Genomic DNA, 15,000 nt, shown 5'->3' with positions numbered 1-15,000 from the left:
ACCTCTCCCTAGTCCTCACATGTCACTGTGCTCTCCAAGAAGGCCCAGCAGCGTCTTCACTTCCTGCGGTGTCTGAAGAAGGCGAGTCTCCCCCCACCCATCCTCATCACATTCTACAGAGGCACCATAGAGCATCCAGACCAGCTGTCTCTCGGTCTGGCATGGGACCTGCAAGGCCTCCGACCACAAATCCCCACAGCGGATAGTGAAGACAGCTGGAAGGATCATAGGAACTGCTCTCCCATCCATCCAGGCCATCTATGATGCACAGTGCACCTAGAAGGCTCTCAGCATCTTGAAGGACCCCACCCACCCTTCCCTTTTCACTTCACCCTCCTACCCTCTGGCAGGAGGTACCGGAGCATCCGTGCTGCCTCCACCAGACTATGTAACAGTTTCATTCCTCAGGCTGTGACGTTCCTCAACAGCCTGAACACTTAGACCTTCGACACAATGACTTTTGAACTTCTCACTCGCTGTCCGTGCCAGATGTGCTTCAGTGAAGTAATTCTAGTTTTTACTGCACTTTTTGTTTTTATTATTTACTTTGTGTTATTTGTTTTTAAGCAACACTGTGGTCCTTGTGAAACATAATTTCGTTCCTTTGTATGTATGAGACATGCATATGAGGCAATGACAATAAAAGTAGTCTGATGTCATCCCTCAGAAGGACTGACGTCATCCCTCACAAGGACCGACGTCATCCCTCACAAGGACCGATGTCATCCCTCACAGGGACTGAGGTCATCCCTCACAGGGACCGACGTCATCCCTCACAAGGCCTGATGTCATCCCTCACAAGGACTGACGTCATCCCTCACAAGGACCGATGTCATCCCTCACAAGGACTGACGTCATCCCTCACAAGGCCTGATGTCATCCCTCACAAGGACTGACGTCATCCCTCACAGGGACTGAGGTCATCCCTCACAAGGCCTGATGTCATCCCTCACAAGGACCGATGTCATCCCTCACAAGGACCGATGTCATCCCTCACAAGGACTGACGTCATCCCTCACAAGGACTGACGTCATCCCTCACAAGGACCGATGTCATCCCTCAGAAGGACTTACGTCATCCCTCACAGGGACCGACGTCATCCCTCACAAGGCCTGATGTCATCCCTCACAAGGACTGACGTCATCCCTCACAAGGACCGATGTCATCCCTCACAAGGACTGACGTCATCCCTCACAAGGCCTGATGTCATCCCTCACAAGGACTGACGTCATCCCTCACAGGGACTGAGGTCATCCCTCACAAGGCCTGATGTCATCCCTCACAAGGACTGACGTCATCCCTCACAAGGACTGACGTCATCCCTCACAAGGACCGACGTCATCCCTCACAAGGACTGACGTCATCCCTCACAAGGACCGATGTCATCCCTCACAGGGACTGAGGTCATCCCTCACAAGGACTGACGTCATCCCTCACAAGGCCTGATGTCATCCCTCACAAGGCCTGATGTCATCCCTCACAAGGACTGATGTCATCCCTCACAGGGACTGACGTAATCCCTCAAAAGGACTGACGTCATCCCTCACAAGGACTGACTTAATCCCTCACAAGTACTGATGTCATCCCTCACAAGGACTGACGTAATCCCTCACAGGGACTGATGTCACCCCTCACAGGGACTGATGTCATCCCTCACAGGGACTGACGTCATCCCTCACAGGGACTGACGTCATCCCTCACAAGGACTGATGTCATCCCTCACAGGGACTGACGTCATCCCTCACAGGGACTGATGTCACCCCTCAGAAGGACTGACGTCATCCCTCACAAGGACTGACGTCATCCCTCACAAGGACTGACGTCATCCCTCACAAGGACTGACTTAATCCCTCACAAGTACTGATGTCATCCCTCACAAGGACCGATGTCATCCCTCAGAAGGACTGATGTCATCTCTCTCAAGCACTGACGTCATCCCCAACAAGGACTGACATAATCCCTCACAAGTACTGATGTCATCCCTCACAAGGACTGATGTCACCCCTCACAAGGAATGACGTAATCCCTCACAAGGACTGACGTCATCCCTCACAAGTACTGGTGTCACCCCTCAGAAGGACTGATGTAATCCCTCAGAAGGACTGACGTCATCCCTCAGAAGGACTGGCGTCATCCCTCACAGGGACTGACGTCATCCCTCAGAAGGACTGATGTCATCCCTCACAGGAACTGATGTCATCCCTAACAAGGACTGACGTCATCCCTCACAGGGACTGATGTCATCCCTCAGAAGGACTGGTGTCATCCCTCACAGGGACTGATGTCATCCCTCACAGGGACTGATGTCATCCCTCACAAGGACTGACGTCATCCCTCACAGGAACTGATGTCATCCCTCACAAGGACTGACGTCATCCCTCACAGGGACTGATGTCATCCCTCAGAAGGACTGGTGTCATCCCACACAAGGACTGACGTCATCCCTCACAGGGACTGACGTCATCCCTCACAAGGACTGATGTAATCCCTCACAAGGACTGACGTCATCCCTCACAGGGACTGATGTAATCCCTCACAAGGACTGACGTCATCCCTCACAGGGACTGAAGTAATCCCTCACAAGGACTGGTGTCATCCCTCAAAAGGACTGATGTCATCCCTCAGAAGGACTGATGTCATCCCTCACAAGGCCTGATGTCATCCCTCACAGGGACTGACGTCATCCCTCACAGGGACTGATGTAATCCCTCACAAGGACTGACGTCATCCCTCACAGGGACTGATGTAATCCCTCACAAGGACTGGTGTCATCCCTCACAAGGACTGACGTCATCCCTCACAAGGACTGACGTCATCCCTCACAGGGACTGATGTCACCCCTCAGGAGGACTGACGTCATCCCTCACGAGGACTGACGTCATCCCTCACAAGGACTGACGTCATCCCTCACAGGGACTGATGTCATCCCTCAGAAGGACTGGTGTCATCCCTCAAAAGGACTGATGTCATCCCTCAGAAGGACTGATGTCATCCCTCACAAGGCCTGATGTCATCCCTCACAGGGACTGACGTCATCCCTCACAGGGACTGATGTAATCCCTCACAAGGACTGACGTCATCCCTCACAGGGACTGATGTAATCCCTCACAAGGACTGGTGTCATCCCTCACAAGGACTGACGTCATCCCTCACAAGGACTGACGTCATCCCTCACAGGGACTGACGTCACCCCTCAGAAGGACTGACGTCATCCCTCACAAGGACTGACGTCATCCCTCACAGGGACTGATGTCACCCCTCAGAAGGACTGACGTCATCCCTCACAAGGACTGACGTCATCCCTCACAGGGACTGATGTCATCCCTCAGAAGGACTGGTGTCATCCCTCACAGGGACTGACGTCATCCCTCACAAGGACTGACGTCAACCCTCACAGGGACTGGTGTCATCCCTCAGAAGGACTGGTGTCATCCCACACAAGGACTGACGTCATCCCTCACAGGGACTGATGTCATCCCTCACAAGGACTGATGTCATCCCTCACAAGGACTGACGTCATCCCTCACAGGGACTGATGTAATCCCTCACAAGGACTGACGTCATCCCTCACAAGGACTGGTGTCATCCCACACAAGGACTGACGTCATCCCTCAGAAGGACTGACGTCATCCCTCACAAGGACTGACGTCATCCCTCACAAGGACTGATGTCATCCCTCACAGGAACTGATGTCATCTCACACAAGGACTGAAAGAAGCTCTCTCATTTCCAGCCTGGTGCATTTTCCAGACATTTTGAAATATGCTGTTTGCTTTTACTGGTTCATAAGTAAATTTCACAGCTCCAGAGGGCGCCCTCACCGTATCGGCCCAACAACAGAGATGTTGAGATGAACTCTGACCCTCAGAGATGCCACGTCGGCTAAAACAGACATCAGGTCATCTCGGGAAACATGCATGCCCATGTCCACATCCATAAATGTCTGTGGGACCATCTGCAGTGAAACCGACTGTCCTGCCAGAGGAGAGAGTAGGAGGATGGGAGAGGACAGATGGAGAGCTCTGCCATTCCCCTGGAGAGATTGAGAGGGAGAGAGAGAGAGATCTTATTTCATTGAGTATCATATAAAATGAGTTCATGTCACTTGAATTGTTAGAAGTGACTGAAACTGTGGGAGAACTACTTCCTCTTCCCAGATGGTACTTCCTGTTTAAACAAAATGAGTTTTCACCTTGATGATGATGTCACAGTAGGCAGCCATAAAGTGGTCCTGGTTGTGCAATGGCATGTCATAAAACACACTATAGTTTAGATAACCTCCATAAGACGCCAGCTAGAGAGACAAACGGAAAGACGGAGAGACAGAGAGGCAAGATGTAGTTTGATATTACATAATGAACAGATATGATATGTGAGTGAATATTGACCATCATCTTACCCTGTTACCACGGAATTTCTTGGGAGCCTCCCATGAAAACAGTTGTCGGTGGGTGCGGCCATGGGAGAGGTTGCTAGAGGCAGGGATGTGGTTGTCATGGGAGAGGTTGCTAGAGGCAGGGATGTGGTTGTCATGAGAGAGGTTGCTAGAGGCAGGGATGTGGTTGTCATGGGTGAAAGCGGCAGTGTAGGTAGAGACAGATTTAGAGGGAAGGAGCAAAGCGTTCGTGTCGACTGTCTGAAAAATGAACAAAAATTCCTGTTCTTTAATATCCGATTAAATTCTTTCAACTTTTAACTTCATGAATAAAACATTTTTTATTTGACTTTGAGTAGATTAACTCCTGCTGCTGTCAAACTAGCTAAACATTTTAATGGACTGTTTATTTTGTGTTGACTTTTAATTTTAGGCTTCAAACCGATGCTTATTTGTGGAACGTGTGTGCATGTGTGTGTGTGTGTGTGTGTGTGTTACCTGGGAAGTGGACCATGCAGAGCTCTCACACACATCAGACACTCCAAAGCAGAAGCAGTCAGAGCAGCCTTGTGGGTCGGAGGCCTGCAGGTTGTATGAACCCGGTTTACAGAGATCACAGTGAGCCCCCATCACATTACCCTGGAATATCACATTAACCTGGGATTAACTTCACATTACCCTGGAATATCACATTAACCTGGGATTAACTTCACATTACCTTGGAATATCACATTAACCTGGGATAACTTCACATTAACCTGTAATATCACATTAACCTGGGATTAACTTCAAATTACCCTGGAATATCACATTAACCTGGGATAACTTCACATTACCCTGGAATATCACATTAACTTCACATTACCTTGGAATATAACATTAACCTGGGATAACTTCACATTACCCTGGAATATCACATTAACCTGGGATTAACTTCACATTAACCTGGGATAACTTCACATTACCCTGGAATATCACATTAACCTGGGATAACTTCACATTACCCTGGAATATCACATTAACCTGGGATTAACGTCACAGTAACCTGGAATATCACATTAACCTGGGATTAACTTCACATTACCCTGGAATATCACATTAACCTGGGATAACTTCACATTACCCTGGAATATCACATTAACCTGGGATTAACGTCACAGTAACCTGGAATATCACATTAACCTGGGAGAAACTTCACATTACCCTGGAATATCACATTAAACTGGGATTAACTTCACATTACCCTGGAATATCACATTAACCTGGGATTAACGTCACAGTAACCTGGAATATCACATTAACCTGGGATTAACTTCACATTACCCTGGAATATCACATTAACCTGGAATTAACTTCACATTACCCTGGAATATCACATTAACCTGGGATTATATTCACATTAACCTGGAACATCACATTAACCTGGGATTATCTTCACATTAACCTGGAATATCACATTAACCTGGGATTAACTTCACATTACCCTGGAATATCACATTAACCTGGGATTAATTTCACATTACCCTGGAATATCACATTAACCTCGGATTATCTTCACATTAACCTGGAACGTCACATTAACCTGGGATTAACTTCACATTAACCTGGAACGTCACATTAACCTGGGATTAACTTCACATTAACCTGGAACGCCACATTAACCTGGAACGTCACATTAACCTGGGTTTAACTTCACATTAAATTAGGATTAAGATCACATTAATCTGAAATATCATACATCACATTAATCTGAAAGATCATACATCTCGTTAATCTGAAATATCATACATCTCGTTAATCTGAAATATCATACATGTCGTTAATCTGAGATATCATACATCTCGTTAATCTGAAATATCATACATCACATTAATCTGAAATATCATACATCTCGTTAATCTGAAATATCATACATCACATCTAAAATATCATCATCTCGTAAATCTGAAATATCATGCATCTCGTTAATCTAAAATATCATACATCACATTAATCTGAAATATTATACATCACATTAATCTGAAATATACATCTCGTTAATCTGAAATATCATACGTCACATTAATCTGAAATATCATACATCTCGTTAATCTGAAATATCATACATCACATTAATCTGAAATAGACATCTCATTAATCTGAGATTACAATCACGTTAACATGAGATTAAATTCCATTAAATTGATGTTAACATCACATTTACCTGAAATATCACATTAACGTCACACACACACACACACACACACACACACACACACACACACACACACACAGTGGATGGTACCTTGCAGACACACTCAGTACAGGGGTCTGTGTTGATGCTTCCTGCCAGGTTACACTGACACGGTGAACACAAGGGGAAGTCTCTGAAGCCAAACGCACAATGATCACACCTCCGACCAGCAAAACCCTCCTTACACACACACTGACCTGCACACGCACACACACACACACACACACACACAGGTTAGATAGACAGACAGACAGACAGACAGACAGACAGATAGACAGATAGATAGATAGATAGATAGATAGATAGATAGATAGACAGAAAGACAGACAGACAGACAGACAGACAGACAGACAGACAGACAGACAGACAGACAGACAGATAGATAGATAGATAGATAGATAGATAGATAGATAGATAGATAGATAGATAGATAGACAGACAGACAGACAGACAGATAGATAGACAGACAGATAGACACCTCTCTCTCCTTGTGGGTGGTGGTCATCTTTGATACAGGTTGCAGACTGGGATCCCTTCAGGTCACAATTACAGTCCACACAAGGAAAATCTGCATAAGGAGACACCTGTACACAGCAGTACAAGTATTATATACACCTGTACACAGAAGTACAAGTATTATATACACCTGTACACAGTAGTACAAGTATTATATACACCTGTACACAGCAGTACAAGTATTATATACAGTTGTACACAGCAGTATAAGTATTATATACACCTGTACACAGTAGTACAAGTATTATATACACCTGTACACAGCAGTACATGTAGTATATACACTTGCACATGTATTATATACACCTGTACACAGCAGATGTATTATATACACCTGTACACAGCAGTAGAAGCATTATATAAAGTGGGGAGAACAAGTATGTGATACACTGCCGATTTTGCAGGGTTTCCCACTTACAAAGCATGTAGAGGTCTGTAATTTTTATCATAGGTACACTTCAACTGTGAGAGACGGAATCTAAAACAAAAACCCAGAAAATCACATTGTATGATTTTTAAGTAATTTGCTTTTTATTGCATGACATAGGTATTTGATACATCAGAAAAACAGAACTTAATATTTGGTAAAGAAACCTTTGTTTGCAATTACAGAGATCAGACGTTTCCTGTAGTTCTTGACCCGGTTTGCACACACTGCAGCAGGGATTTTGGCCCACTCCTCCATACAGATCTTCTCCAGATCCTTCAGATTTCGGGGCTGACGCTGGGCAACACGGACTTTCATCTCCCTCCAAAGTTTTTCTATTGGGTTCAGGTCTGGAGACTGGCTAGGCCACTCCAGGACCTTGAGATGCTTCTTACGGAGCCACTCCTTAGTTGCCCTGGCTGTGTGTTTCGGGTCGTTGTCATGCTGGAAGACCCAGCCACGACCCATCTTCAATGCTCTTATTGAGGGAAGGAGGTTGTTGGCCAAGATCTCGCGATACATGGCCCCATCCATCCTCCCCTCAATACGGTGCAGTCGTCCTGTCCCCTTTGCAGAAAAGCATCCCCAAAGAATGAGGTTTCCACCTCCATGCTTCATGGTTGGGATGGTGTCCTTGGGGTTGTACTCATCCTTCTTCTTCCTCCAAACACGGCGAGTGGAGTTTATACCAAAAAGCTCTATTTTGGTCTCATCAGACCACATGACCTTCTCCCATTCCTCCTCTGGATCATCCAGATGGTCATGGGCAAACTTCAGACGGGCCTGGACATGCGCTGGCTTGAGCAGGGGGACCTTGCATGCGCTGCAGGATCTTAATCCATGATGGCGTCATGTGTTACTAATGGTTTTCTTTGAGACTGTGGTCCCAGCTCTCTTCAGGTCATTGACCAGGTCCTGCCGTGTAGTTCTGGGATGATCCCTCACCTTTCTCATGATCATTGATGCCCCACGAGGTGAGATCTTGCATGGAGCCCCAGACCGAGGGAGATTGACCGTCATCTTGAACTTCTTCCATTTTCTAATAATTGTGCCAACAGTTGTTGCCTTCTCACCAAGCTGCTTGCCTATTGTCCTGTAGCCCATCCCAGCCTTGTGCAGGTCTACAATTTTGTCCCTGATGTCCTTAGACAGCTCTCTGGTCTTGGCCATTGTGGAGAGGTTGGAGTCTGATTGATTGTGTGGACAGGTGTCTTTTATACAGGTAACGAGTTCAAACAGGTGCAGTTAATACAGGTAATGAGTGGAGAACAGGAGGGCTTCTTTAAGAAAAACTAACAGGTTTCTGAGAGCCGGAATTTTACTGGTGATCAAATACTTATTTCATGCAATGAAATGCAAATTAATTATTTAAAAATCATACAATGTGATTTTCTGGGTTTTTGTTTTAGATTCTGTCTCTCACAGTTGAAGTGTACCTATGATAAAAATTACAGACCTCTACATGCTTTGTAAGTGGGAAAACCTGCAAAATCGGCAGTGTATCAAATACTTGTTCTCCCCACTGTACGCCTGTACACCGTAGTACAAGTATGATATACACCTGTACACAGTAATACAAGTATTATATATGCTTGTACACAGCAGTAAAAGTATTATATAACACATGTAGACAGCAGTACAAGTATTAGTATGGATGTCTCTTCAATTAAACAAAGATAAAACTGAAGTAATTGTGTTTGGATCCAAGGAAAAGGGATTAAAAGTCAGCGCTCAGCTCCAATCAGTAATGTTAAAAACCACAAGCCAAGCCAGAAATCTTGTGTAGTCATGGACTCGGACCTTAATTTAGATCGCCACATCAAGACAGCTATAAAGTCAGCCTACTGTCACCTGGAGAATATGTCAAAAATGAAAGGATTTATGTCTCGGCAGGACTTGGAAAAACTTGTCCATGCATTTCTCTTCAGTGGACTCGACTACTGTAGCGGTGTCTTTGCAGGTCTTTCTAAAAACTGGACCAAACAGCTGCAGCTGATTCAGAACACTGCTGCTCGAGTCCTTACTAAGACCAGAAGAGCGGATCCCATCACTCCAGGTCGGAGGTCGCTACACTGACTTCCTGTCTCTCAGAGAATGATTTAAAACTCTGCTCTTGGTTCATAAAGCACTGAGGCTTTAGGGCCAGAATAGATTCCTGATGAGGATCAGGCAGTGTTTTCCCATTCAGCTGTCTGGAGTCAACACATGAGCACCGACTCCCATCCTTTTCTCTGACACGCACCGCTGGCGAGGAACAAGAGGGATGGGATTCCTGCATCAATCCCTGATTAAACAAGTCCTGTATGTGGGTTTTGTTTACTTTCTGATCGAGGTGTCAAGGAATTGAATTGTGTTTTCTGGACTGGGACATTATCTTTCAACTGTATGTCAGCTTTCAGGTCAGGGATGCATCCCGACCCACCCGACATACATGTCTTTGGACTGTGGGAGGAAACCGGAGCACCCGGAGGAAACCCACGCAGACACGGGGAGAATATATAGTAGCATCTGTGGTAGTAGTACATTTAGTAGGATCTGTGTTCATTTGTATATATATGTACTGTATTAAAATCCTTGTGGGGAAATTCCTCCTCTGTATGAAACCCGTCCTAGCCGTGCAGCACCACGGACCACCTCCAGCTGTATGTAACCCGTCCTAGCCGTGCAGCACCACGGACCACCTCCAGCTGTATGTAACCCGTCCTAGCCTAGCAGCACCACGGACCACCTCCAGCTGTATGTAACCCGTCCTAGCCGTGCAGCACCACGGACCGCCTCCAGCTGTATGTAACCCGTCCTAGCCGTGCAGCACCACGGACCACCTCCAGCTGTATGTAACCCGTCCTAGCCGTGCAGCACCACGGACCACCTCCAGCTGTATGTAACCCGTCCTAGCCGTGCAGCACCACGGACCACCTCCAGCTGTATGTAACCCGTCCTAGCCGTGCAGCACCACGGACCACCTCCAGCTGTATGTAACCCGTCCTAGCCGTGCAGCACCACGGACCACCTCCAGCTGTATGTATGTAACCCGTCCTAGCCGTGCAGCACCACGGACCACCTCCAGCTGTATGTAACCCGTCCTAGCCGTGCAGCACCACGGACCACCTCCAGCTGTATGTAACCCATCCTAGCCGTGCAGTGCTGCGGACCACCTCCAGCTGTTTGCACCATTCCTCGGTCAGGGCACAGACAGAGTATGGAATGGTATAGAAGGATCTGTGGTAGTAGTACTTATAGTGGGATCTGTGGTGATAATACATTTTGTAGGATCTGCGCTAACAGTACACACAGTATGTAGGATCAGTGGTAACAGGACCCATGGTATGTTGGATCAGTGGTAACAGTACCCATAGTATGTTGGATCAGTGGTAAAAGTACACCTAGTATGTTGGATCAGTGGTAACAGTACCCATAGTATGTTGGATCAGTGGTAACAGTACCCATAGTATGTTGGATCAGTGGTAACAGTACCCATAGTATGTTGGATCAGTGGTAACAGTGCACCTAGTATGTTGGATCAGTGGTAACAGTACACCTAGTATGTTGGATCAGTGGTAACAGTACCCATAGTATGTTGGATCAGTGGTAACAGTACCCATAGTATGTTGGATCAGTGGTAACAGTGCACCTAGTATGTTGGATCAGTGGTAACAGTACACCTAGTATGTTGGATCAGTGGTAACAGTACACCTAGTATGTTGGATCAGTGGTAACAGTACACCTAGTATGTTGGATCAGTGGTAACAGTACCCATAGTATGTTGGATCAGTGGTAACAGTACCCATAGTATGTTGGATCAGTGGTAACAGTACCCATAGTATGTTGGATCAGTGGTAACAGTGCACCTAGTATGTTGGATCAGTGGTAACAGTACACCTAGTATGTTGGATCAGTGGTAACAGTACCCATAGTATGTTGAATCAGTGGTAACAGTACACCTAGTATGTTGGATCAGTGGTAACAGTACCCATAGTATGCTGGATCAGTGGTAACAGTACCCATAGTATGTTGGATCAGTGGTAACAGTACCCATAGTATGTTGGATCAGTGGTAACAGTACCCATAGTATGTTGGATCAGTGGTAACAGTACCCATAGTATGCTGGATCAGTGGTAACAGTGCACCTAGTATGTTGGATCAGTGGTAACAGTACACCTAGTATGTTGGATCAGTGGTAACAGTGCACCTAGTATGTTTGATCAGTGGTAACAGTACCCATAGTATGTTGGATCAGTGGTAACAGTACCCATAGTATGTTGGATCAGTGGTAACAGTGCACCTAGTATGTTGGATCAGTGGTAACAGTACCCATAGTATGTTGGATCAGTGGTAACAGTACCCATAGTATGTTGGATCAGTGGTAACAGTACCCATAGTATGTTGGATCAGTGGTAACAGTACCCATAGTATGCTGGATCAGTGGTAACAGTGCACCTAGTATGTTGGATCAGTGGTAACAGTACACCTAGTATGTTGGATCAGTGGTAACAGTACACCTAGTATGTTGGATCAGTGGTAACAGTGCACCTAGTATGTTGGATCAGTGGTAACAGTACCCATAGTATGTTGGATCAGTGGTAACAGTACACCTAGTATGTTGGATCAGTGGTAACAGTACCCATAGTGTGTTGGATCAGTGGTAACCGTACCCATAGTATGTTGGATCAGTGGTAACAGTACACCTAGTATGTTGGATCAGTGGTAACAGTACCCATAGTATGCTGGATCAGTGGTAACAGTACCCATAGTGTGTTGGATCAGTGGTAACAGTACCCATAGTGTGTTGGATCAGTGGTAACAGTACCCATAGTATGCTGGATCAGTGGTAACAGTACAACTAGTATGTTGGATCAGTGGTGACAGAAGGAAGTTATGTGGTCTGTTATTTGTGTTACTGTTTCTCCCATCATCAGTATTACTGGTAGTAGTAGAATCAGATCATTACCTCATGTGGTCTATAAAATCCATCCACGCAGGTCTCACAGTTGACACCTGCCGTGTTCTGGCTACAGCCAATACAAACACCGCCGCCCTGGTGGTGACCCTGGATATTTACGCTCAGCTTGAGCTCTGCAACAGTCTCATTATAATAACAGTCAACTGTCTTGTTATGACAGTTACACTCTGACAACAGACAGACAGACAGACAGACAGACAGGCAGACAGACACAGGCAGACAGACAAACAGAGAGACAGGCAGAAAGACAGACAGACAGAGGCAGAAAGACAGACAGACAGAGACAGACAGGCAGGCAGGCAGACAGACAGACGGGTTAGATGAGTTTGGTCATTGAAATGTTTTAAAGTTGAAGCATTTAGAAATTTTCTTGTTTCCCTGTCCTGACTGTTGACTCTGCACTAAAATCAAAAGATAATAAAATGTTTTTAATTTTGCATGTGATTTTACTTGTTTGGTTGTGATCTTCCCTGTTCTCCTCAAGGAGTAAAGTTCTATTTTTCTTTATCATTATTATTTCCCCACATGTCTCAATCAGGACCATTCAGCAACCCCCACTGCTATGTACTAGTTATATCATATCATATCATATCATATCTTATCAAATCATATTATATCATACCATATCATACCATACCATATTATATCATACCATATCGTATCATATCATATCATATATCATATTATATCATATATCATATCATACCATATCATATCATATCACATTATATCATATCATATCATATAATATATCATATTATATCATATATCATATCATACCATATCATATATCATACCATACCATATCATATTATATCATATATCATACCATACCATATCATATCATATTATATCATATTGTGGTGATACACAGTTGAGGGTAGATTCCCCAGGGGCTGCTGCTCCTTTAAGGCGGATGTTCGGAGAGATGACGTAGGCACTGCTTAGAGTTTCCCAGGAAGTGGAACCATGTTTTCTGCAGCCTAGCGATTAGCTTGTGGCCACGAGAGATTGTGCTGTATCGGTGTTGTTTTGTGTGGCGAGTAAACGGAATTGACTCAACTCGATCTCTCCGTCTCCTCATTCCGGCACTCCCACAATACCATATTATATCATATCATATTATACCATATTATATCATATCATATTATACCATATTATATCATGTTATATTATACCATATTATATCATGTTATATTATAGTCTGACTTATAAAAGTCATTAGTGTAACTTGGAGTGAATCAGTGAACATGGCTCCATCTTTTACCCCTTCTGTTCCTCAGTACTTGTGTTTGTCTCTGCAGTTTTGATGCTATCATTGTGTACAGTCCCACTAAAGCCCCAGTCACAGCAGCAGCAGCAGTCACAACAGCAGTATTCCTCACCAAAACCGCTTCCTTTGAACGTAACGGTTATCAGTGGAGCTGCTTTCAGTAGGGAAGTAAATTCACACAATGTCTTCACACCAGTTCAACCTCGGTGAACTTTGACACACGAATTCAGCTGTCAACCAATATCAAAATTGTTTCGACACGTGTTTACCAATGATGGGGCAGTAAGTAGCAGGTAGTATCCAACATGAAGGACACTGACATTTTAACAGTGTCACATCATCCAGCCTTATACAACTTTGCTCTGACAGAACACACACTTCTACACAGGCAGTCCTGAAGCAGCAGTAGGGGACCGGTTTCATTCTTTTAACCAAGCCTCCAGTACGACATGACATGCAAATAAATGTCACTCTGCTGGTTTGTGAAGTGGGTGGAGCCTGAAACACGCTGCCGCCATGACCTCACCAGCACCATGTGAGATGGCTGCTGTGAGGATGCTGCTGGAGGAGGACGTGAACTTCACATCACATAAACACGCTGTCCAAATCCCAACTGTCACTCCACATCATCCCCCCCCCCCCCATCAGCTCTTACTCTCACAGGTGTTTCCATCAGAGATGGTTCCTGGTTGCCATGGCTCCTGATGATAACCAGGACAACACTCATTACAGCTCTCTCCACATGTGTTGTGCTCACACACGCACTGCAGCTTCTGTTGGTAGAGAGTTACACACACACACACACACACACACACACACGCACACACACACACACGCGCGCACACCAAACAGACACACAACAGTATTTTTTTGTAAAACAGTTTTGTGTCAGTGGAAAATGTGTTTGTGTTTGTGTGTTTGTAGGTGTGTATATGTATGTATAAGTAAGTTTGAAGGCGTGTGTGTTACCTTGGTGACAGAGTCCCAGGGACAGCTCTGAGCATGTCCATAGCAGATACACATCCCACCCACTGAAATGTCTTTGATGGAGTAGAAGTACTGAGGAGAGAAAACACACACACACACACACACACCAGATGAACTAAGTAACATGTGTTCATATAAACAGGAGACTGGAGAAGAGACAGTTTGATCAGCAGGTGTCATCATCTGTAACGATGTGAAGCCTTTGTAAACACAGCAGCTGCTCCGTCTG

The 15,000-nt window shown here is 45.3% G+C and overlaps 1 protein-coding gene across 1 annotated transcript in view; it reads right to left on the bottom strand.

Moving 5' to 3' along the window:
- Window positions 1-15,000, bottom strand: part of lama1 (laminin, alpha 1) — a 208,739-nt gene that overhangs the window by 157,568 nt on the left and 36,171 nt on the right. The window contains 9 exon segments of the mRNA XM_056299265.1: window positions 3,822-4,033; window positions 4,193-4,294; window positions 4,400-4,636; window positions 4,874-5,014; window positions 6,660-6,805; window positions 7,087-7,192; window positions 12,500-12,678; window positions 14,440-14,557; window positions 14,754-14,843. Coding sequence (XP_056155240.1) covers window positions 3,822-4,033; window positions 4,193-4,294; window positions 4,400-4,636; window positions 4,874-5,014; window positions 6,660-6,805; window positions 7,087-7,192; window positions 12,500-12,678; window positions 14,440-14,557; window positions 14,754-14,843 — 1,331 coding nt within the window.

This window comes from Lampris incognitus, chromosome 19, assembly GCF_029633865.1.
Source record: "Lampris incognitus isolate fLamInc1 chromosome 19, fLamInc1.hap2, whole genome shotgun sequence".
Taxonomy (NCBI): domain Eukaryota; kingdom Metazoa; phylum Chordata; class Actinopteri; order Lampriformes; family Lampridae; genus Lampris; species Lampris incognitus.
The sequence above is the reverse complement of the archived record's forward strand: the minus strand, read 5'-3'. Positions and strand labels throughout refer to the sequence as shown.